We start from the raw sequence: 25546 nt of genomic DNA on the forward strand, positions 1-25546 counted from the left end.
AGCCCAGGAGGGAGCACGCTGGGAACCAGAGGGCCAGGCCAGGCCTTTGGGGTGCACCTGAGACCCTGCCCTGGTCTGTTCCTAGAACCGCCCCCTCCAGGTGTCTCTGCCGCCCTGGGGGGAAGCTCAAATCCAGAAAGCCTGCGGACAAGCCACCCGTGAACCAGCAGGCCAGCCACACGCTGGGAGCAGAGAGAGCCAAGCCTGGAGATGAAAAGTCCTGGGTTCAAACCCAGCCTCAGACACATCCTTGCTGTGGGATCCTGGAGGAGTCATTTACCTCAATGAGAATAATCATAGCCTCTACCTTCCGGGCTTGGGGTAAAGGACTGAATGAGATAATAAGTGGAAAGCCCTTGGCACCGGGTAAATGTTGACTGGATGAGGATGATGATCCTCCTGGGAGTCACAGGCCCTCTAAAGGGAAGAGCCCAGGGCCGATCCTCATGGGGGCCTGAAGGAAAGATGCCGGACTTCTTGGGGGGAGCCAATCCAAACCACTCATTTTACACAAGAGGAAACGGAGGCCTAGGGAAAATGGCTTGTCACAGGAGGAATGACCAGTGGCAGGATTTGAACTCCGTTCCCACTGCTCTCCCGGCCTCCTCCATGGCTCCTTCCAGCTCTAAATGCTCCCAAACCTCTGCCAGGTCTCCCTAGGCTCCTCTCTCATGCCTCAGTTTCTTCATCTGTTCTATGAAAGGACAGACCTCCAGACACCCTGTGAAGTCCCTTCAGCTCCCCCAGGCCTTCCTTCTCTTCCCCTTAGATGTTGACAGCAGACCCCCAAATCATCTTTTCTGTCTCCCTGCTGGCTGTCTCCTGAGACTAGAAGGAGGGCCCCAGGGCAGGGAGCAGACAAGGGCCTTCCTCGAGCCCTGCCCCCCCTCCCCCCCAGCACACGGGCCTCCGATTCCAGCCAAGAGCTGACTTTTAGGGAACACCGAGATTTCCGCAAAGGGGGGGGGGGGGGGGGAACGAAGGGGCCTCATTTCGGCCTCAGCACCCCCCCCACGAGGATGGCACAGGAAGGGCCACACTGCGGGCTGGCGGCACAGGGCTGGTGGAGCCCTTCCCAGACCCCCAGGGGCTGCTGCTGACAGCAGTCAGGAAGAGCTGGGTTCCAATCCAGCCTCAAGAAAGCAGCAGCTAGATGCAAGTCTAGCTTGTTAGTACGGGTGCAAGGCGATGCAGCGACTGAATGGGAAGAACAGTTGAAGGCCTGGAAGCCAGGGGGCGCCCCTAGCCCCGCGGAGGCAGAGAGCTGGGACCAGGACAAGGAAGCGGGAGACACGGTCAGGGGGACAGCCTGCCCTCGGCCCAGCCTGGGACGGGTGGCGACGGGCAAAGGCCCCGCCGGCCCTCCCTGTAGTGGAGGTGCCCTTCCCCCATCTGGCCTTTCTCCTGCGTCCTGGTCTTGAGGGGCGGCTCTCCAGGAGAGGCTGGGGGGAGGGGCACGCTGGGAAAGGGAGGGGCGCTGGGGGGTGGGCAGGAGTCGTCGGTCACTGTGCCTCGATTCAGCTCATTTCCTCGGCCTCTTCAGTCCCGCGAGATATCCTGCGGGACCCTGGGAAGGGCGACAGAAATGGGGTCATCGTCCTCTCGCGAGATGAGAAGCAGCCATAAAACGGATCCCGTCTAATAGGAAAGGCGGAACCCGCCCGGGGCTCCCTCCAGCGAACCTCGAGTGCCGCGCTCAGGGAAGGAGCCGGGATCGCCCACCTGCCTTCGTTTGGAAGAGGAGGAACTCTGAGGCCCGTGTGGGTGCCCGGCCTGGCCCGCCTCGGGGCTGGCCTGTTTGGGGCTCTGAGCTCTCGGCACACCTCCCAGAGGATGCTGGGAGAGGAAGCCGCGGGCTTTCCTACAGGGGAGGCCGGAGCCGAGGCCCAAGAGCATCCAGGCCGGAGCCGAATCCAGCGGGTGCCGAACGGCCCCCGGCCCCCACCACCGTACAAAGAGAGTAAGTTCATTGAAAAGCCACCATAATGGGCCGCTGAGGGCTCCCTTCTTAACCCGCTGTGAGGTCGCCTCGGGCGGGCCTTTCCATTGCTTCCAGCGGAAATAGAGCCTCTAATCCCGGGAGGTTTATGCCCAGAGGGTTCAGCGACTCTTAGACGCCCTCGGGCCGGCCTCGTGGCAGGGCCCCCCATTGGTCACCACCAAGGCTCAGGCCCGCATCATTGCGCTTCGAAGGCCCCCCCAACCCCCCACAGCGGCACAGAGAGCCTGCTGAGGAGGAACTTTAAGCCTGGCCGGCCTGGGTTGGGTGGGTTTCTGGGGCAGCTCCCCGACCTCAGGCCAGGCATCACTTTCCTCTTCTGGGGCCTTCATTCAGCCTGATGGAAAGAATGGAAACCCCAAACCGGATGGCAGGAGCCAAGCTGGGCTGTCAGAGGGGAGAGGATGGGCCTCTGGCCTCTGTGCCGAGGGCGCCCTGCTGAGGGGTGCTGCATTCGCCTGGGCACTTGGCTGATGGCATGACTACTTTGGCTGACCTGTTTTTCCTCTTTCATTCTTTGTAAAAAAAAAATAATCTTTAAGGGGTGGGGGTGGGGAGTGACAGTTGGGCCGTTCAGTGGTTAGAGTGCCGGGCCTAGAGAAGGGGGAGGGGGGATCCAAATCTGGGCTCAGACACTTCCTAGCTGGGTGGCCCTGGGCAAGTCACGTCACCCTCACTGCTATCCCTTAGGCTCTTCTGCCTTGGAACCAGCACACAATTTGTAAAGGGCTAGCTCTCTGGATATGGGGGAGGGGGGGCAGGATGGGATATAACTGGGCCTGAAGAAGATGTACTAAAATATTTAGAGAAAGAAGGCAACAACCTGACCTATTTTTTGATTCCCAGTTCAATTCAGCAAACATTTATTAAACGCCTACTATATGCCGGATCAAAATGAAATGATCCCTGGCCTCCAGGAGCCCTCCTGAAGGAAGGGAGTTTGGAGAACCTCCACAGAGAAATGTCCATATAGACCCAAGCCCAAAACAATGGCCAGTGAATCAGAAAAGGCTTCTTTCTGGCCAAGAGAGAAGGGAGTGAGGGGCCCCAGAAGGCAGAAGAGGGGAGAGAGGGGTTCTGGGAGGCAGAAAAGAGGAGAGAGGGGCTCCAGGAGGCAGAAGAGGAGAGAGAGGGGCTCCAGGAGGCAGGAGAGAGAGGGGCTCCAGGAGGCATAAGAGAGGAAAGAGGGGCTCCAGGAGGCAGAAGAGGGGAGAGGGGGGCTCCAGAGGGCAGAGAGGGGCTCCAGAAGACAGAAGAGAGGAGAGAGCACTGTCTAGGCATGGAGAACAACATTCAATACACAGAGTGCCAAATCAGGCCAGAACAAAAGCCACAGGGAATTTCAGTTGTTTTCAGTCTGTTGTTATACACTGATGTACAGAAAGCCAAACTGTCTCCAAGAGCCCCCTTTCTCCAGGAAGCTCATGCTAAGAGCAAAGCCAGCATATAGAAGGATGGATAAAACACATGGGAAGCAGAGACAAGGCCACACTGTCCCCTGGAAGATAAGTAGGAAGAGATGGGTCCAAGGAAACATTTCTTTGAGGTTCAAAGGTTCATAGATGGGACCCAAGAGGTCACATCCAACCCTCTCATTTTATGGCTGGGGAAACTGAGGCCACTCTAAGGTCATGGAGGTTCTGGTCTTTGCCTCCCTCTAAAAACAGCACTCTCCCCACTGGAACACCCATGAGGACAAGGCAGTATTGGCAGGCAAGACCCCGTCACAAAAGATTCTAATACACAACACTGTCTGAGAAGCAGACCTCAGACAAAGTGTTTTCTGAGATGGAAAAGGAAAATGGATCCAAGATGGCCTCCCAGGGGACTGAACTCACTTGGACGGGTAAGAAGGGAGTGGGAGGGAGGGCATTTCTAGTACATCATGAGCCAAAGGACATGTGGCACAATTGAGGAACGGAGCTGCCCAGGTTGGCTGGATAGGAACATAGAAGAGACGAGTCCACTAAAGGAAGCATCAGGCTTCTGTCCTTGGGAGGAAAACAAGCAGACGCTCCACTTCTTGCTAGGCTGTGCTATCAGAAGCTGGGGGTCCCTTTGGGAGGCAATGCCTACACTGGCTAAAGCATCAACAAGCACTCTCTGTCCCATGTGCCAAGCCTTGGGTACCAGGCACCAGAGAGGCAATGGCCAAACAGAATCTCTTCAGGACCCCACACTACCTGCCCAACAGCCCAGCACCATCAGAACCCGCTGGCCCCACCCAGCTCCCTCCATCCAGGACTTGGGCCTGGTAGGGATGAAGGCCCACGTACGAGATCGAGAAAGAAAACAAAAGCAAAAAGGTGGAGGTAAGAAAGACGCCACAAAAACGCTGGGATGCTCCTTCAATCGCTATTCAGCAGCATAAGTTAGATTTGCAAAGAGCTCTACAAAAATGAATCTACTTGATCCTTATTTCAACTGTGGGAGATGTGTGCCATTATCAAACCCATTTTCCAGCTGAGTCAGTGAGTATCTGGGCCGGGATATGAACTGGGGCATTCCTGATGCTGGCTTTAGGGCTCTAACCACTGTGCAGCCTAGATGCCTCCAAGCATCATCTTTGGTTCAAACCAACCAAATGAAATCCTAACATGCATGTGGAGAAAACAGCCCCATGGGCCTTCCTTTTAGGTCTCCGACCACCCCTCAGGGCATGGAGGTGGGTTTGGGCTCCAGGAAAGCAGAGGCCCTGGTGGTTAAAAGGAGGTAACTTAGTGTGGGTTTAGGTGTGGATCAGTGCTGACCCAAACTATGGTTCTAGCCTGTCTGTAGGCCCAGGGTCCTGGACACTGGTAGAGCGGGCTGTTGGAGCAGGTCAGTTGGCCATGGGCACGTGGTTGAATTTTGTTACTTCTAGTGATTATTAATAAATCTTATAAAATATATTTGAAATTATTGTACATCAATTTTAATTTTTACATTGCAGTTTGACAAAAATCTGACTGCGGTTTGATGTTATTCAAATAAATGATGTTTACTCTAGAAATAGCAGGAGCGGTAGTGGACCAGGGGAAAGGAGTGCCCTAAGCTACCGGGTCTACCTCCTCCCACTCGGGCACTGGTCCGCAAGGACCTGCTTGGTCCCAACACCGTTGGGCTACTCTCTGTACTCTCTCTATCTGCCGAAACCCTTCTAGCTAACTACCATCTGACTAGCTGGTCCACAAATTGAGAATGTAGTTCAGATTACAAGGTTTAGCGAGAAGCCAACAGGCTTAAGCCAAGCATGATCTGGTTCAGAGTATGGCAGACAGATTCTATCCAGGTAGCTTCTCTCATGCCGATGAAATCTCCAGGAACCGGGTCTCGGCACTAAGACGGGATGAGGATGAGGGTTGGGATCAGGGATAGAGTCCATGGATTACTGGATCTCTTCAGGGAGGTCCGAGCTCAGCCAAACCCCCTTGTAACCCATCAAAATGGCCACAGGAAGTTCCTGTCTCCCATTCACAGTGTCCCCGGGCAAAAGGACCCCCTATGACAGTCTGTTCTCTCACTTAACCTTCCTTCTCATTCCAGAATGAGACCCCAAATGGTTCCAGGCGTGCGGTCAGCTGCCTTTGCAAACAGTCTCTTCCACAAGATTCTTGCATGCTTTTTCCTCAAAGTCTTTTGCAAGTTTGTCTTCATCTATCTTTATTTTAACAGTTTGCATTTTGTCTTTTGTCTCCAGGATGCTTAGAACACTGGAGGTGCCTAATAAATGCTAGCTGACTGCCATGCCAGGGACCGACTCAGAGTTGGGACCCTCAATGGGCTGGGTGTGCACTGAGAGAAGGCTGATAATGTCAGTCAACGATGGGAACCCCTGAAGACAGAGGTGGCAGCTGGGCTGCATCCATCCAGGAATCAAACCATGGACCTCCTGATGGGTGCCCACCTTAAAATAAACACCAAGAAGGTGGGGCCCCGGAACTCCAGAGTTGGAAAAGACCTTGGCAGCCATCTGGAACAACCACATGTCGCAGAAATCGCCACTCTAAGAAAGCTGGTAGGAGCAGGAGGAGGAAGCCGGGGAAGCCAGTGACCAAGTCTCTGCCACTTTGCATCACCAAGACTCAGTTTCAGAGCCTCTACCGTGAGTCATTCCTCAGACCTTTTCCAGCTCTAAGTCTGTGTCATCTGTCCCAGTAGCTCCGGTGGTCAGCTGCTGGTTCTCCATGTTCCTACCCCATATCCTGGCAGGACAAGACATCCGGAGGCAGGAATCTCCCCATCTTCCTGTGCAGGTCAGCAGGCCGAGGCTCCATCCATACATCCCACTCAATTTGCCTGTACACAGAGTGGGGGCAGGAGAGGAAATGGATGACAGATGTAGACCCGGACATCCTCCACATCAATGATCTTCTAAAAATAACCCCTGGTGAGGAGGGAGGGATACTTGACTCTGGTGGATGATTTATGGGCAAAGAAAAGGTTCCATTTTTGTTTTTTCTTGATCCTTGGCTGTGGCCTTATGATGTCAAGGAAGGATCTCACTTCCTGGGACTCACAAAGCTGATCTGTGTTTGTACAATGAACAGTTGTTACATCTCAATCCCACATCAAAAACCCAAGCCAAAATCAAGGAAGGAGAAAATTACTGGGATCTGTGATGCCCAGGGTCCTGGTGTGAGGAGGGATGAAGTCCTCATCCAGCATCCTCTTACAGCTAAACTATGATATATATGAATGCTAGAGGACCATGCCCATTGCTATATCATCTAAGAATGGCAGAGGACCATATCCATTGCTGTAATATCTAAGAATGGCAGAGGACCACATCCATCACTATGATATCCATGGATGACAACAGAAGACCACATCCATCACTATGGTTTCCATGGATGACAACAGAGGACCACATCCATTGCCATGATATCCATGGATGACAGAGGACCACAGCCATCGCTATAATATCTATGAATGACAGAGGACTATGTCCATCACTATATCTGTGGATGACAGAGGACCACAGCCATCGCTATAATATCTATGAATGACAGAGGACTATGTCCATCACTATATCTGTGGATGACAGAGGACCACAGCCATCGCTATGATATCCATGGATGATGACAGAGGACCACATCCATTGCCATGATATCCATGGATGACAGAGGACCACATCCATTGCTAAGATATCTAAGAATGGCAGAGGACCAAGTTCATACTATGATATCTAAGAATGACAGAGGACCACATCCATAGCTACAATATCTGTGATGAATGACAGAGGGCCATGCATCACACAGTGATGACCAGAAGGCTCTGAAACTCTGAAGTAGAGGTTTCTGAGTAATGGCAAGAGAGGGCATGGAATCATGGGCATAGATGGGAGCAAACCAGTATAGAAGAAGAGAAGAGTCAGAGCCCTTGGGACGCCCCAAGGAAGTGGGTCTGACCCAGATAGAAATCCTACAAAGGAGACAATGGTCAGACCAGTAGGATGGCCTCAAGGGTGCCAGCTCTTTCCCTTGGAAATGATGCTCTGTTTACATGGCATATATGGAGGATGTGCAGATTATCTCTCCCAATAGGTGAACTGGAGGGCAGGGACGGTGCTTCTGATTTCTTTGTATCCTGGTACTAAGGACAGTGCCAGGGTAAAAATGCTCATGGTTAACTACCTGCCAAAACAGGCAAAAATGAAATAAATAGCACGGCCCTGTGTGGCCCTGGGCAAGTCACTTACCCCCTTCTGCCTAACCTCTCTGGCTCCTCTGCAGCATTAATTCTAAGAGAGAAGGTAAGTATTTTATAAACAAACACATAGCCCTGCCTTCACAGAGCTTACATTCTAATGGATGGGAATGACATAAGGCCATTTAATCTGCAAATCTCCCTTTTCTTGACTCCTCATTTCTGCCATGGGGGATGGGTTAAATTGATGGGGAAGGCTATGAAAACTTAACCTCTAGGATTAGAAGAGACCTCAATAGCCTCTAGTCCAACTCCTTCATTTTACAAATGAAGAAACTGAGGCAGAGGGAGGCTAAAAGGCTTTCCTAAAGTCATACACACTAAGTATTAAATGTAGGATTTGAACTCAGGTCCCTTTCCTTTACTGTGGATCAAATGAAATATTAATACTATATTCTGCCCTTTGGGCACCATTACCCTACAAAATTTTACTAGCATTATTCTGAATCCATGCCAGTTCTTCCCCCTGGCAATTTAGTTCCCTCCCCCCCCCCCCATAGCATTTACAGGAATCTTGAGCAAGTAAAGATGCCCCACACGGTGTGGGGCTGGCACTGGGCAGCAGTCACCGAGTTTCCTCCCTGGCTGCACCCCTCCTTGGCACTTCTGCCCCTCGGGGCCTGAAAGGACTTCTCCAGTGCCCCCTCCAACCCCTCAAAAGGGAGGGCCCCAGCCTTGGTCCTCCACAGGCTCCCCACGGAGATGCCATCCCAAAGGAGGCGAATTTGAACACTGCCTGTGGGACGCCTAGTCTAAAGAGGCAACTCGAGGCCGATGGCATCGTCTCTTGGAAGCAGACCGGGCCGGCCACCAGTCTCTCACCAGTGGGCTTCCAGAGTGGCTTTGGCCAAAGCAGGGCATTTGCTGCACCGTGAGCAGCCAGCCTGTTCTCTAGGCAGGAGCCTCTGCAACCCTGGACTGGCCTTTGGGAAGTAAGATCTATCCAAGGTGCATCCTCAGGCCCTCGGGGGCACTGGTCACTCAGCAGAGCGGCACAGGGGTCAAGCCTGGCGGGCAGCCTAGGACCCCTTCCCAGGAACCAGTGGCAACAGACCTGGGTTCAAATCCAGCTCAGCTTATTTCCTGTAGTGCTCTGGGCAAGTCAGTCCCCTCTTGGGGCCTCAATTCCCTCCTCTGGCAGGGCCTTCCTCTGACTCTCCTGAGCATCAGCAAGAGCAAGAGGTGAACTTGAGGGCTCAGTGGGAACAGCTCATCAGAAGCTCTTTCCTAGGCTGGGGACCATTCGTCCCAGTGGCGCCAGCAGCCAGCCCCCTCCTCAACGGCCTCCCCAGCCTCCTTATTTGGCAAAGAAGGCAGACAAGGAGACAGTTATTAAAAACCAGTTAGTGGGGCAGCCTAGTGGCTCTGTGGAGGGACAGGAGGTCCTGGGTTCAAATTTGGCCTCAGACCTTGGGCAAGTCACTTAGCCCCAGCTGCCTAGCCCTTACTGCTTTTGTGCTTTGAAACCAATGCTTGGCACCATAAAAGCTCTCAGCTGCAGTCCTCCACTGCCACATGCAAGGGAAAGAGAGAGCCCACTTCCTGGAACCCCCTCTTTTATTTCTTCTCCTTTGCCCCCAGATCCTAACCTTTCCCTTCTGTACTACATCCCGTGATGTAGTGCACTCAGCGCAGGGACGCAGAACCCCAATACATGATGGGGGGGTGCTTTACACAGCCTTGACTGTTCAAACAGAAAAGGGGGGCAGAGAAACAGAGAAGGGAAAGAATGAGGGCAAGAGAGAAAGAGAGGAAGGAAGAGACAAAAATAGAGTGAGAGGATGAGGGAGAAAGGAAGGAGGGAGAAAGGAAGGAAGGAGGGAGAGAGAGAAGGAAGGAAGGAGGGAGGGAAAGAAGGAAAAAAGGAAGAGAGGGAGGGAGAAAGGAAGGAAGGAGGGAGAGAGAGAAGGGAGGGAGGGAAAGGAGGAAAAAAGGAAGGGAAGGAAGGAAGGAAGGAACACTTTACTAACATCCTGGCTTTTGGAGTCTTGCAGCATCCCTCGGGCTGTCATTTTCTCCACTTTACAGAAGAAATTGAGGCACGCAGAGCAGGGAAGTGACTGGGCCAGGGTCAAGCAGGAAGGGACCGTGTCAGCCCAGCAAAGCATTTAGTAAAAAGCAGTTTTTGCAGTCATCCAGGCCAACCTAAAAGAAACTGAGGCCCAAAAGGAAGGCCACTTGGCACGGCTATAGAGGAGCCTGGGCCCTGGAAGGCTCCTCCATGAATGTTGAGGAGGATTCTTTGGGGGGGGCTCGTCCGATTTTAGAAATTCCTCTTTTAATTCAGAGCACTTGGTGAGGGAAGCCCCCAACGTCATCACACACTGTGAGGACAGCCTCCTTTCTTGGCCTCCCTTTTGAATACAGGCCCCAACTGCATTTTCTTTTACTTTGGACAACGTGAAAGATGTCTCTGACAGAAGGAACGTGGAACGATGTCCCTTCTCCTTCCAAGCTGCCATTTTGATCCTCCCAGTACAATTTGGTTTAACAGTCCTCTACTGAGGGGTTGTGGCTGGGGCTTCTGGTCTCTCTCCAAGTGGGGCTCCCTGTCATCCACTCCATGTTCAAGGGTCCTGCCAGGGGAGGACGATCCGGCTCTTGTGCCCTGAACCAGTGCCCAGATCCAGAACCATCTCTGAGGCCTCCATTTTCTTCCAGCCTCCACTGAAGTGACCCATCATGCAGGGAGGCCTTCCGAGGCTGTCTGGCCGCTGGGTGGCCCCCATTCTCTGTGGGCGCCTCGGATCAAGCCTGAGGATCTCCCCCAGCAGATTACAGTCTGTGAAGGCAGGGTCCAGTTTCCTATAGGAGGAAAGGGAGGGGGCCAAGGGATGGGCACTGAGTGGAAGAGCAGAGATTCAAACTCAGGTCTTCGGCCTCCAAATCAAGGGCTCAAAGCATGTTCCCTCACATGGCTCCAGACAAATGGACTCAATTCTATTTCCACCAATGAGGCTGCAGCACTAAATGCTGGCGAGGGCCACCCACAGGCCGGGTCTTCATCAGGACTGGATCCAGTGGCTCTGGGTCAGGAGCCCGGCCTCCAGAGAGCCTCTCAACAGCCTCGAGTGTCTCGGACCTCTCCTGGGCCCATTCCAGGCTCCTTTTGAGCCTCTTTCCTGGGCTTCCTCCCACCTGGAAGGAGGGAGAGCGCCCGCTCTGGCATGGCCTCTGCAAGCCCAGACCCTGTCCTAGAACAATGGGGGAAGTGACTGGTCCAGGGTCACACAGCAGGGACATGTCTGAGGCCACACTGGAACCCGGAGCTCAGGTCTACTGGCCCGGCTCCCTCTCCACAATCACCCAGCAGGCCTCTCGAGGGGCCCGTCCCAGGGCTGCGGCCAGTCTCTTGGCATCCCCTGCCTGACCCCCTCCTCCTGCCTCCGCTCCCCTGGGTCCCCCGACTGGCTGGACACGGCACCTTCAGGTGCTTTTGTCCCATTTTGTCCTCATGCTATCGCCGTGCCCATTCTACAGATGAGGAACGTGGCCGGGGAGAGCCTTCTGGTGCTGCTGTCCCCCCCTCACCCCGGCCCCCCCCAGGGGCCCCTTGGGGTCTCTCATGCTCCCCCCCACTAGAAATGAGGAGCTCCCTGGGGTGCTAGATGCTGGGCCAGGCCAGGCACAGGAAATGCCTGCTGGACAGGGGTCAGAACAGGCCTCCTTGGAAGGCCAGGACAAAGGCCCAGAGGTGGGAGACGGGTGGGAGGAGTCGGACAAAAGGGCCCAGACAGACCCTGAAGGAAGGAACAGGAGGTGGGGAGGGAGTCTGGGCGGCTGAAGGGGAGGAGGGGGAGGCCAGGGAAGCCCCCCTCGCTGCCCCGTCCTGGCAAGGTAATGCCCACTTTACAGATGAGGAGACTGAGGCTCAGAGGGAGGATGGATGAGCCAGGGTGACCGCAGTGGAGGGGGCCCTTGGGGGTCCCTCTCCCCTCCGGGCAGGGGGGGGGGGGGCTGAGGCCAGCATGAGGTCACCGGGCCCAGGAGGAAGAAGGGGCCACTGGCCTGGCCAAGGTCCCCTGGACTCCCACGCAGGGGTCTGCAGGTCCAGAAGCTCTGGACGGTCCAGTGCCTGGCAAGGCTGCTCCCCTCAGCCCAGGCCAGGAGGAGTTCTGGGTGCCCCCTGGCCGGGCCACCCAAGCAGGCGCCCCCAAATGGGGGAGGGGCGCGGAGAGCAGCAGGGGCTTCTGGGAGGGTGCCCGTTGGGCCGGCTCTGGGGGGGGAGGGGAGGGGGCTGCTGCGAGGTGAAAGCGGCGAAGGGATCCAAGCGCGGGCCGAGGCGGGGGCACCCTGTGCCAAGGGGGAGGGGCGCGAGGCTCCGCTCCGGCCAGCCCCCCAAGCGGCGGTGCCAGGCTCAACGCCCAGCGGGGCAGAGTGTGCCCAGGGAAGTCTGCGCGGGCCGGGCAACTTGGGCAGGAGGGAGCGGTGGCGGGCGGCTGGACACGTGGGCTGCGCAGCGGCGGCTGCGGGCTCGGCTTGGCGGGCCAGCCCGGGCTGGGGGTGGGGTTGGGAAGGGGGTGGGGTGGGGGTGGGGGGTCCGGCGGGGAAGGGGGCTGAGGGCAAGGCGGGTGGGGAGGGGGGTAGCTGCCCGGCCCAGGAGCTCCGGAGCGGAAACGTGGGCGCCCCGCGGCGACCCGGCCCCCTCTCCCCCTCCCCCCTCCTCCCGAGTAGTAGCAACAGGCTCCGGGCGGGAGGGAGAAAGAGGGACGGAGGAAGGGGGGAGGGGAGCGCGCCCGCGGCGGAGGGGGCGCCCCCTGACTCTCTCTCTGCCCCCTCCGCCAGCACCCCCTTCTCTGGCTCCGCTGCCGCCCCGCGGGGCCCGGGGTCCGACTCGGGGTCCGGCTCCGGGGGCGGGTCCCGGGCGGGGCGGACCAGACCGGGCCGAGCCGGGAAGTTTGGGCCGGGGCGGGCCGGGGGCAGTGGGCCGGGCGGGAAGTTCGGCGAGGGGCAGGCGGGCAGCGGCGGCTCCCCCGGCCTGAGACGGGCGATTGGGGGGCGCAAGGGGTGCGGGGGACCGGAGCCGCTCCCTCACTCACCGACTCCGTATTTCTCCTCGCGCTTGGTGGGCACCCAGCGGCTCATGGTGCGCGGGGCTTCGGATAGCCGGAGCAGCCGGATAGGCGGGGGGTGGGCACGGGCCGGCCGGCGACGGGGTCCGCTCCTAGGCCGCCATTTTCCATTCCTGGCCGGCCGCGCCGGGATGGGCAGGAAAAAGTTTGGGGCGGAGGCGGCGTCACGGGGGCCGGGCCGGCGGCGGGCAGCGGGCGGAGTCTGGGCAGCCCGGGGCGGCGGGGCTGGGCTGGCTGGGAGGGGAAACTGAGTCCGGCCGCCCCCGCCCAACGGAAAACCGATGCGGGCAGAGTCCCAGCTCCTGAGGAGGGGCCCCGTCCGAGATGGAAACTGAGGCCAGAGGAGGGAGCGAGGGAGCGGGAACGTCTCTCTACTTGTCAGGTTTGCCAGGGACTCGGGGGTCCCCTAGGCCAGCCCCCCCCCAATTTTTATAGAAGAAACGGACCCCTAGCGGAGAAAGGAGGTCCCCCGCCCGTCTGAATTTGGCGGAGTGCCCCCTCAGCCCCTCTGCTAGGGCCCCTTAGGCAGCGATGTCAGCCCCTTCCCCAACATGGACCGACGCCAAAAAAGAGACGAACCCTCATTTGGCCGCCGTGGGACGGAATGTGAGCCGCCCCTCCGAGAGAGGATCCCCCACCCAGGCGGCAGCCGTCCCTCCCCCGCCCCCGTGTCCCCGCCTCCCTTTCTGGGCGTCCAAACTGTCCAAACTACTACCAAGCCGCTGACTTAAACAGTAAGCTGCGATGGAGACCGCCAGCAGGAAGCGCAGCTCTTTGGGGCTGGAAAGTGCAAAGAGGGGCGCGGGGGCACTGCTGCTGCACTCCCGCCAAACCAGGCCCTTCCCAGCTGTGACAGGAGGGGAAACTGAGGCCAGCTGGCAAAGGGAGATCTAAAGATCCAAACCAACCTGGAAGCCCAGTTCCTGCCTGAGGCTTCCGTGACATCAGGAGCATCTATATGAAGACTGCTACCGGCCAGCTGGGAAGCACAGAGGCCAAGGACTGGCCCAGGGTCACCAAGCCTGCACTGTCCAAAGCAGAAGGCATTCCAAGGAGTAATCCTGCCACCACTCTGCCTCTTTCCTAAGCTTCTCCCTCCACACAGGGGGAAACTGAGTCCCAGAAGTGCTAGGGAAAGAGAATGATGGCCAGGCAACAGTCTCTCCTTTGAGTCTCACCCTGTCCTGGGGGGCAGATGCTGCCACAGGCCTGACACCCATCCTATAGACCAGGAAGACATTCCTGGGGTAAAAGGCCTTTTCGGCCTCACGCCTGGTAAGAAAAGGATCCACTCCCCCTTTTTACAAATGGACCAACTGAGGCAACCTGAACTGATTTCTGGCCGGATGGAGCCCCAGGTTAAGAGGATCAGCCACCTGACTGGATTGGAGGCAAGCCATTCCTCCATAAACTGGGTGGAGGAGCAGCCCCAGGATATGATTTTTCCCACCCAGCCAAGATAAGAGTCCTCCTTCCTTATGGCCAGTAACAAACTCCTCCCCTTTTGTCTAGATCCAGGTGAGCACCGAAGCCCTTCCTCATCCACGGATTCCCAGTTGTATGCAGATTTTTTTAAGCCTTCCCTGCCCTTCCCTCTTAGAATTAGGGCTGGGTATTGGTTCAAAGGCCCAAGAGCAGCAGGGGCAAGGCGATGGGGGTAAAGTGACTTGCCCAGGGTAACACAGCTAGGAACGGGAACTGGCCAAGATAAGTTTTCCTGAGTGCAGGTCTGGTGCACCACATCACTGCAGAGTAAAGGAGAGACTCGGTTCTCCAGGAAGAATTTGTGGGAGGGAATCCTTTCCGCAGATGCCCCCTTCATTCCTCTCGCTACAGCCCTTTGGCTCCCTGCCTCCCGCCCTTGCTCTTCTCGGACCTGCAATCCCCATTCTGTCCTTAACAAACTCCACGCTGGACCCCGGAAATGACTTTGTGTGTGCTGAGTTCTCGGTTGCCCCTTGGGTCTCCCACCAAGTCCGAGTGGTTTCTGCATTCCCAAAGCTCATAGGACATCTGAAGACCTGGGATGGCTGGGCGGCTGCTTCCTTCAGCATTCTGGGATCTTCCCCACCAAACCAATGCGGGCTGTGTGGCTGTTCAGAGAAGAGGAATCGAGGCTCTGCTCCTGGAGGCCATGGAGGCCTCTCCACACCCCTGGAGGAGTTCCTTTACCTGCAATTGGGCAGATAACAATCGGAATGGCTTAGGCCTCTCCAGGTGGGGCTCTAATGAGTTCTGTGTTTGGTGAAGTCACTTACTTAGGTCTCTGAACCTCAGTTTAGAACCTGGTGGATGGAGAGCTGATTGGATCTAGTCAAAGGATCTGGGTTCAAATTCCACTCTGAGAAGACTCATTGCTTATCTGGCCTTCCTGGTTCCTGAGCCTCAAAGGCTTGGATGAGAGGAGGTCCTTTCTGACTGGGAAATCCTGGGATTCCACCAAGGACACAGCCCAGGCCACTGTTAGGACCCAAAGGAGCTGGAAGTCCATCCCTCTTCCCTTGGAGGTGTTGCGAGCTCCTATCCCTCCCATCCCACCCAGCCCAGCCCAGCAGGCTGCCGAAGTTCTGTGTCATCCACTCTGCATTCTGTGGGAAGCCTGCCTTGCCCATGACCTCGGTCTTTCTGTCTGTCAGAGCAGGCAGCGTGCTCCAGCCTGGGCTGCATTTGGGATGTCATTGCCTGGAACGGAAGGGAAGAAGACTCCACCCAGAATTCAAATTTGCCTCACATGTGACTAATTTGGTATTTTTCCATTCTCGTCATTGAAAATCTCCTGTTGCTGGAGGAAGATTGTGGCACTTGGAGCTGGAAGGGGCCTTAGAGATCATCTAGTACAACTGGCTCATCTGGGGGTGGGGGGAAACTGAGGCCCCAGGAAGGAAGGGAATCTGTGCAGGACCACACGAAGAGAATGACTGCTGGGCTTCATGAAACACTCCAGCCATCCACTGACCAACAAGCTAGCCCAACACCTGGTGCGAGGCATTTTGCTAAGGGACAAAAGAGGGAGCCAGTCCCTGCCCAATTCCATGAGAAGGGACCCCAGCGCACAAAAACCAAGGAACAAATCTCCTCTGGAGTTCAAAGACTGACAAATGACAAAATACAACACATTTGAGAGCCGGAGGGCCTTAGGAAGCACCTCATTGGACCCTTTAATTTTCATGTTTCTTTTTTCATAGCAAATTTGCATAAAAGTCTTCCAAAGTGATATGATCTATATTGTCTCCCTTCTTCCCTCCTTTGCCCCAGTACTAGCAAGCAGTTCAATCTGGGTTACACATATTTCTATAGTGTTCATTTTTGCAAGTGAATAATCTGATCAAATCAAAACCCCAAATAAACAAGTGATAAATCCTGTGCTTTCATCTGCAGTTCTTTCCCTCAATGTGCACAGCATCCCTCAGAACTGTCCTGGATCGTTGTATGGCTGCTAGTAGCATCCCACAATCTTGCTGTCTCTGTGTACACTGTTCTCCTGGTTCTGCTCCTTTCACTCTGCATCAGTTCATGGAGGTCTTTCCAATCTTTCTGAAATCCTCCTGTTCTTTTTTCCTATAGCACAATAGTATTCCATCACCACCAGAGACCACGGTTCGTTCCGCCATTCCCTTTATTTTCTAACTCTACCACCACAAAAGGAACAACTATAAATACTTCAGTCCTTTCCCATTTTTTAAATCTTTTTGCAACCCTTTGATTTTAGAGGCACAATCTGGAGTCCAAGGAGCTGGCTTAGAAGCTTGAATTACTCTCTATGTCCTCAGATGAATCGCTGCCTGCCCCTTTCTGGCCCTTAGTCCCCTCATCTATAAAATTACTTCTCAAACAGCAATTTGCAAATAAATGTGCCATTGAATTAAATTGAGTTTGTGTTTGACTTTATCAAAAACTGGGAGCCATTGGAGGTCATTGAGTAAGGGAGGGACATGATTAATCCTCTCTACTTTAGGAAAATGAATGTAGTCTTTGAGTCAAGAATGGACTAGAGAATGGAAAGACCCTAGGGGGACAACCAATCAGGAAGCTATTGGGATTGGCCAAGTGAGAAGTGAGGGCCTGCAGGAAAGTGTCTGTATGTGGATCTATAATGTATGCTACTCATGTGTGTTGTTATCCCTTCCACATCCCAGGGCTTAGGGATGCAGCTCCCCCATGATCTGGGAAATCTGTGCAAAATGGTGTGGCCCTTCCTCTGTACCAGGGAGGTCTGACGTTTCCCTTTTCCTTTTATGGGGTTTTTAAGCACCTTCTGGGTGGTTTGGAGTTAAGTATGCATTTCTCAGTTTCTGACTGTTTTCTGGGGCATCCACTGGCCTTCGTGTGCTTCTCTGTGGTTTCCACAAAACTCCCCCCAAATTCCCATTTAGTTTCTTATGCCAACTGGCAATCGAGCAAACCAAGATGCGGAGAGTTGTGATGTGGAATGGATGTGTGTGTGTGTGTGTGTGCGCGTGCTCACACACACACATTTACTTTGAGTAGAATGTGACCTTCTCAAAGGCAGGAATGTTTCTTTTTTGTTTGCATCCCCAGCATCCTGCCTAGAACATGGCTTGGGGTGGGGTGGGGGGTGGGGGGTGGTAGGGAGGGAGGGAGGTAGATAAAAAGTTTATTGAGTAATAAGGTGTTTCATGCCTCTCTAGCCTCTGCCTTAGCATGCCAAGGAAGCCTCTCCACTTTCCAAGTTCACTGTCTCCCTGGACCTCTCGCGCTGGGAGTACTCCCCAAGTCTCCCCTGCAGCTCCTTCCTCTGGAAAAGGAAACCTTCCCATTCCTGATTGGGACTTTCACTAAGCCTCCCTTACTTGGATTCTGGCTCTCCCAGGCTTCCTTGGGTGTGTTATCTTCCTCAGTTAGAATATAAGCTCCTTGAGGGCAGGGGCTCCTTTCTTTCCTCTTGTACCCTACACTGTTTGTGTTCCCAACACTGAACCCAGGGCCTGGGCTTAGTAAAGAGCTTTGAATGATAAGAAAATCCCCACTGACTGACTGGAATGAAAGTCAAGGGAATGGAACCAAGGCATTCTAGGTCCCTCCACCTCTAAGAGATCAGAAGCTAAAGCCTAGAGGAACGAAGCTCCCCAAGCCATATCTGCAGCTTCCTGCAGTAGGCAGGAATGACAGCATTCCTGATTTCCCATCCTCTTCCTTCTCTAGTTCTGGGAACAGAATTCAAAGCATCCAGGAATTCCTCAGGTGAATCCTAGGAGCCTTCGGCTTCCCTGAGACTCAGAGAAAAGTTACCGAGGAAAACAGAAGCTTAAAGGGAAGACCCTGGAAAGGTGGAGGATGAGAGAAGAGGGAAATGGCAGCCCTAGGGGCCTGCTGGTCCTAGAGGATGTCCATTCCATGGATTTTCCCTGTCAATAGGCTGGGATTTGCTGTAGGAAATTAACTGTAGGATCTTGTTGTTTCCACTCTTCCCCATGTACAGCATCACACATTTGGGGAGATTGTTTTTAAAGAGACATTTACATTGCCTTTTAAAGTGGGTTATCTTGAGATAGAACACTGTGAAAGGTCCCAGAGACCCCCTGCTGTCCCACACAGACTCCAACAATGATCCAAGAAGACACCAGCTCTGTCAGGATCAAATGATCCAAAGAAAAACCTTGGGAAGCTTCTTCCCGACACCAGTGGCTGCACAAAAAGACAGCCAGAAGCCAGCAAGCTCTGCGTGTGCTGCTCCTGTGACCCAGAGGTCCCACTGCAGGGTGGATGCTCCCAAAGAGAGAAAAGAAAGAGGAAAAGGCTCCACATGCACCAGTAATATTCAGAGAAATGTATTTTGTGGTAGCAAAGTCCGGAGGGGAACAAAGGTGAGAGATCACCTTGGAACTAGGGGGCTAAACTCCAGAAAAGATGGTAGAATAAGATTCCCGGCACACAGACCACGCTCTGTTCTTCGTAAATGGAAATACGTCTGCCCCTATTAAGTTCAGAATAACAAAACATAAAGAAAGAAATCGAATCGAATCCTAACGGAAATGCAGCGAGAAAGAGACGAGCATCCACAAAGGCAAAAACCTAGAATTACTACTGTTTTCCCAACCTGACTCCCATTGCTCTCGACCTGGAAGGTCTCTCATATACCATCTGGGTGGGAACAGCCTAATTTCACCAAGAATATATTTAGCAAGTGTGTGGCTGGGGAAGTGAGAAAAGTGAGCATCAGGAAAGAGAAGAAGACCAAAGTCAGTATTACCTTACACCAGGAGCTGAAAGCAAGGTGTAGTGGCCCTCTACCACTACCACCTAGTGACCTCTCAACCTCTGAGGTATAAAGATAATTTTAGGGTTGTGACTTAAAATCTAGAGTTAATTAGTTGCTGGGGAAAACCCCAAACAAAATACCCAAGTCAGTCTGGAAATTTATGGTAATTTAATTAATATAGAGGGAAGGAATTTAAGGAGAAGGAGGGAAGAGGATATAGGCTTCTCCTGCCTGGCCAGTGCCAGGGGGAGTTTTAAAATCCCTGCCTCTAGGTCTCTGACGAAGATTAGAGGCTTCTAAGGGAATAAAGTTGGAAAAGTAAAAGAGGGAAACTCAGCCAGAAACTCACCACTGAACCAGACAATAGCTTGTAGCCACGCTAAGATGCCAAAAGGCCAGCATGCTGCTATCAGCCAATTCTCCAATGAAAAAGGTGCCAGAGAGGGGAAATGATCCAAATATATAGATCTTTCACCCTTGTGTCTCCTCCTCTAAATTTTCACATCTACCAATCACATCAAAGGCCTTTCTCTAGGACTGCCCATACTTTTAGTTCTCCTCTTCTTTTGATTAGATTATATCTTTAGAGTTACTCAACACTTCTTTGTTAAGTTCACCTTTTGTTAGTTACTTGACCTTTTTGTGATTAATTTAACCTTTATAGTTACTTAACATCTTTTTGTATTAAGATCTTAAAATAGACTTAACAAAGTCCTAGCTTCACTATAAGGTAAGAGTTAAGTACCTTCATTGTTCAATCAGGAGATTACAACTTTATCTTCCCCTAAAGTACTTCTAAGTAGGGTGGAGTAATTTAAAATTCCCAAAACATTCCAGATTTTGTTAAACTAAGTATCTTCATTGTTACAATCAGGAAATAGCTAAATATAATCTTCACAATCCCCCCTGATGATCTTTGGAAGACTAGTCTTCCCACTGATCATTTAACATAATCATCTTGTAGTCCTAAAGCACTTCTAACTATATATGTACACAATATTCAATGTCTAAGAGGAAATAACAATAGTTAGATAAAGAGGGAAATAGAAGAAAGACAGCAAAACCAATGTTTGCTGAGTGCATTGACAAAAAACAATTAGGGGGCAGTCCCCTTTGGGCATAAGAGTATATACATTCAAATAAATGTTCAATCAAACTTCAATTCAATCAACCACACCCAAAGTTCATCTTGGATCTTCTTGATGTAGTGTAGGTTTTCTGGCATCTTTCTGCAACAGTTCATTCTCTAGATAGAGGAGTTAGCAAGCTTCTTCCTTGAAGATCTTTTCTCAGACAAAAAATTTAAAAATATTGGATTTTTATTAAAATACAATCCCCCCCCCACCCGAAGTGGGTGTTAAAAAACATCCAGGTCAGCTTAGATGCAATGTTGGGTTATGGGGTTGTATGAGTCAATTATCAAAAGAAGAGAAAAACAAACAAAAAATATATAAAGAAAAAAATGGAAGAAAGTTAAACTTTTGGGAGAAAGAAAAAAATTCAAAATCAGAATAAAAATACCAAATCTATGTATATAAAGTGTTGAGGAAGCAAAAATAATTTCATAATAGGCCCTTGTATTAGGGATCAATAAATTTCTATCCCACAAGTCTGTAGGACAGAATGCAGTAATATTTCAATTACCCATTTGCAGCCAAGACTACAGGAAGTTGCCATACGATAAGAAGAAAAAGAACTAGAATTTCATTTTGATAGGGAAGTGTCATTCCCTGGTCTCATTTTTTGTCATTTTCAGGGATAGAGGGAGCCAGGATGATAGTCAAACTTTGGTACTTATCTGAGTATTTTACAAAGAGTATAGCTACAAGGAAGTCATATGACTTAACATATGTCAAGCATCGCAACCTCGAGTCTCACACTAGTTTTTTCTGTGTGCTCTTTTTGGCATGATTCAGGTTATGTCTGTGCTCCTTGTTTTTTATCCCATTTTCTAGAATCAGACACAAGCATTAATCACAGTCCCATAACATTTTATCAATAAATGGCAGATTCCCACAATTTAAAGCTTTTTTGGGTATGCATTGATATTATAGCAAGTATATATATATATATATATATATATATATATATACACACACACACACACACACACACACCAGGCCACAACCACACCTCCTGTAACAACTGGCGTTCCATGCCCCATGCCACAAACTTTGCGCCTCAGTCTTTGGACTTCAAAGCCACATGAGGGTTCATCAATAGATGATAATGCACAAAGACGATCGTCATTCTCGGCTTCCGAGACTACATATATATATATATATATATATATATATATATATATATATATATATATATATATATATGTACACATATATATATAACTTATAATACTGTAGAAAAATAATATTAATTGTACCTTTAGTACAAGAAATGAGAAAAAGGGAAAAATCAAATATTCTAATCAAAATAAAAGAAAAGCAATAATAAAAATAAGGGGGGGGGGAATCATGAATTCAGTGTGTTCTCGAAAAAAAACAAAACAGCATCAACTTGAAAATGGATTATTATCTCCAATGCATGTGATAGGATACAGTCAATCAGTCTCAACAGAAGATGCTCTCTTTACATATGAGCAATGAATCCAAGATTCCTCTCCAACCTTTATAGATGTTGGAGTAGCCAACAATATTTGGAATGGCCCTTCCCAGAATGGCTGAGTTGCTCCAGTATGCTGGAAATTCTTAATATACATGCTGTCTCCTGGGTTCAGGTCATGAAGAGAAAAGTCTAGTGGTCCAGCTTGTACTGCAGCTCCAGATTCATGGAGTTCATGAAATTTGTGCTGTAATTCCTGTATATGGGAAGCAATAGTAGTATCTCCCCCTAATAGTGATGAATATGCAGAGGAGAAAGGTTTAGCCTATATAGGTGGATGTCCAAAAAGTATCTCAAATGGTGAGATGTGTAGGTCTCCTCTAGGCCTACTTCTAAGATAAAAAAGGGCCAGAGGGAGAATTTCAGGCCATTTTAAATGTGTCTCAGTGCATAATTTGCCAGTCATAGTTTTAAGTTCTTTGTTCATTCTTTCAACTTGGCCTGAGCTCTGGGGATGATATGGAACATGGAATTTGGGAGTTATCCCCAAGCAAGAATATATCTGATTTAGGACAGAATCAGTAAAATGGCTTCCTCTATCTGAAACAATATGTGCTGGCAGGCCAAAGTGAGGAATAATTTCTTTTAAAAGCACCTTAGCAACAAAATCCGCCGTGGCTTGGGTCACAGGAAATGCTTCCAGCCATCTGGTCAGTTGATCTACTATGACTAGAAAAAATGTATAATGTCCAGCCTTTGGCATTGTTATGAAATCTATCTGTAGATGCTCAAAAGGTGTTTAAGCCAGAGGATGCCCACCAAAGACTTTGCCACGAAAGGCATTTTGGTTATATGCTTGGCAGGTAGAGCAGGCTGTACACACTAGAAAAATGATGCCACTGATTGTTTAAAAAAAATTATGGGACTTTGCTTAATGATTCTGTCTGATTCCTAGACCAGAGAATACAAAAAGAACCATTACACAGTGCCAAAGAAGCACAAAGCTAAACTGCATAGTGCCAATTGAGTACAAGGTCAAAGAGACCAACCAATCCCAATGGGGTTGATGAAAATTTTGATCCATGACAAGAGGACTTGAACTTGTTTGTGGTTCAAGGTTGTGGCTGTTTAACATGTGTTAAAGGCAGGTCTTCCTTGTTCCATATTCTACCAAGTATCTCAAATTTGGCTCCTACCTGGCTCCTAAAATCTAGTCCCTATTCTGTCTTTCATAATGTGTCAACTTTCTGTAGTCCTGGCTACTGATTGGGTAAATGCATAAATGTTTATATCATTTTAATTGGGCCCTGATTCAAGGACCTGTTATAGATTTATTTTTCCTTTACTTGGAATTTTTACACATAAGACTTTGATAGTCTATATTTCATCCAGAAATTCTCTTTTTTTATTTTGAATTTTTTTTAATTTTTTTTATTTCTCTTGCCAATTGATTCATATACCTCATAACTCAGCCATGCATCCCTAAGTGATCCCTATGTTTTTCAATCACCCTCTTCAGGGGGGTATGTATAAAGTATTATTATTTTAAATTACAAAGTTTAAATTCCTTTTGAGAGCAATTTTAGGATAAGAAACACTCCATCTCTCCGAATCCAGAAAGTGGACTGTTTGGAGAAGACACCATGAAGATGCCTGCCCAGACCACACGCTGCACCAGAAGATCCAGAGTGAACTTTGGGATGTGGTGATTTGAACTGTGTGGGGTTTGAATGCATTTGTTTTGTATGTATACTCTTATGCCAAAGGGGACTGCCCCCTAACTGGCTTTTTGTCAATGCGTCCAGCAATTATTGGTTTTCTTCTTTTTTCCTCTTATCCACAAATTATTGCAATCTTTAAATTGATTATGTTTCCATGATCCTTTTGGGGAAACTGGTTTCCCAACAGGGTCACAGGGGGGTATGTATAAATGGAGATTTTGAATCCCAGACTTCAATCCCCAGAAGTCCTTGGTGTTTCCCAGAATTCCCTATAATCTCACCTGAGTCCCTAGGTTGGAGAGATCATAATTGGTATTTAACTGGCAGTAACGCCTCCCTCTCTTTCTTCCATTCCATTGCAATGATGTAGTAAGTAAGCTAAGCTCAGGGATTCTGAATTGGCTAATCAGCCATGGTTTTTATTTGTATCTTCTTTATTCCTTGATTTCTAATAATCCTTAATAAACCTCAAAAATATAATATTTTTATTACTAGATACTAATTTAATTTTTACAGGTCCTCCCTTCTAAGGAGCAACAAAACATGGAAGTCCTCCACCACTACCACCTACAGAATAGCTTCTTTCTCTGCCTCACAATTTCAATTTTAATTTTTTTCTCTTGCTCTTATTTTATTGACCTTTTCTTTGGGGCATGTTAAGTTTATGGTTATTGGTTATACTGAATATTAAATTGGTGGTTGCCAGGGATTTAATTTCTAAATCCCAAAATGTATTACTCAAGTAAATGGAATTATGGTAGTTTATTTTACAATAGAGGGAGGATCTTATGGAAGAGAGAAAAGGGGGAGAGAGAGAGAAAACTCCAGCTTCTTCTGAACCAGTTAGAAATTCTAAGGCACCAGTCAGGGGAAAGGAGTCTCAAGTCAATGGGCCTTTCTCAGAGGTTCACACCTCCAGAAAGGGCAAGGAAAGAAGTCAGCCTTGATAATCACCACAGTGACTGTCTAAAAAGAAAGCATTCGGAGGTCTCCTGCACGAGCTCCTCCAGGGGTCCAATTCCACAGCCAAGTATCTTCACTCTGTAAGGGGTAAGTTTAGGGGGTTTTGACTAATATATTATACTTATGGTTGCCAGGGATTAATTCAAATCCCAATAAAAATACTCATCAGTTTGGGAATTTTATGGTGGTTTAACTAATATAGAGGGAAGGAATTAAGAAGAAGAGAGAGGGAAAAGGGTATAAGATTTCTCTGGCCTAGCCTGAGCCAAGGGGAGTTCAGAGACCTCAGCCACAAGGCCTTCTCCAAGATTTAATTTAGCTTGGCTTTCATCCACAAGGCCTCATTTGAGATGAGGGGCCTCTTAGGAGGACAGCATTTTAGGAAAGATAAAGGAAAAAAGAATCAGCCTAAACTCTGAGAGAGCTCAGGGAAGACACCTCACCTGACCCACACCAAGATGCCAAGATGCCAAAACACTGCCATGAGCCACACCACTAGTCGAGCCCAAGTCTCCAAGAGAGAGACCCCGAGCTCAACTGCCTCCGCCACCAAAGAGCAAGCGGCAAGAGGAAATCCTGAGAACATATCAACTTTTTTTTTTACATCACTTCCTGCATCTCACATATATCAATGGTAGCTTAAACTTGACTTAGGACAGCCCAGGGGGTCTGTCAGTTGTTTCTGATTTGTCATTTGCTAGTACATTTCTGTCATAGGCCATCCACTTCAACACATAATCCTTAAGTAAGGGTGTAGACATTCCTGATTGCTAGATTCACAACTCCAGGTCTGAGTGTCTGTCTTCCAGTCTCTCCTCAAGTATCTGTCTTTCCTCCAGCTCTGAGTGATTGTCTCCAATCTAAGCTCAAGTGACTCTCTTCCAGTCCAACTCCAAGTTACTGATTCTTCTTGTGTGTCTCTGTTTCCACTATTTAAAGACCTTTTTCTCTTGTGTCCCAAATTTTACATCTACCAATCACAGCAGATGCTCCTCTCTAGGACTGCCCACTCTTTCACACAAGGGTCACAGACCTCCCACTCAATGTATGAAATGGGTGTTAATACCTTTTTGTGATTGGTTCACACATTTTTGTGGTTAAAATGGGGAGATCTATTAGGTTTACACTTTGGGGGATTTAAATCTAAAAATAGACCAGGGATTACAATTTAATCTTCACAATAAAGGAAGAACCAAGTACCTTCATTGTTTCAATCAGGGGAAAGTCAAATCCAATCTTCACAGGCATCACTTTTTTTGTGTGTGAAAGCATCCCTCTCCTCTACTCATTGAGTTTTTTCTTATAATAAGATTAAAAGAGAGGA

At 50.3% G+C, this 25546-nt stretch overlaps 1 protein-coding gene across 1 annotated transcript in view; it reads right to left on the bottom strand.

The window, feature by feature from the left end:
- LOC103102080 (dedicator of cytokinesis protein 1-like) overlaps window positions 1-13377 on the bottom strand; it is a 138445-nt gene extending 125068 nt beyond the window's left edge. The window contains exon 1 of the mRNA XM_056815042.1: window positions 12727-13377. Within this exon, the coding sequence (XP_056671020.1) occupies window positions 12727-12772 (46 nt within the window). The 5' untranslated portion in view covers window positions 12773-13377. The remainder of the gene's footprint in view (window positions 1-12726) is intronic.
- Between the last annotated feature and the right edge of the window lie 12169 nt (window positions 13378-25546).

Source organism: Monodelphis domestica, chromosome 1 (genome assembly GCF_027887165.1).
Source record: "Monodelphis domestica isolate mMonDom1 chromosome 1, mMonDom1.pri, whole genome shotgun sequence".
Classification (NCBI taxonomy): Eukaryota; Metazoa; Chordata; class Mammalia; order Didelphimorphia; family Didelphidae; genus Monodelphis; species Monodelphis domestica.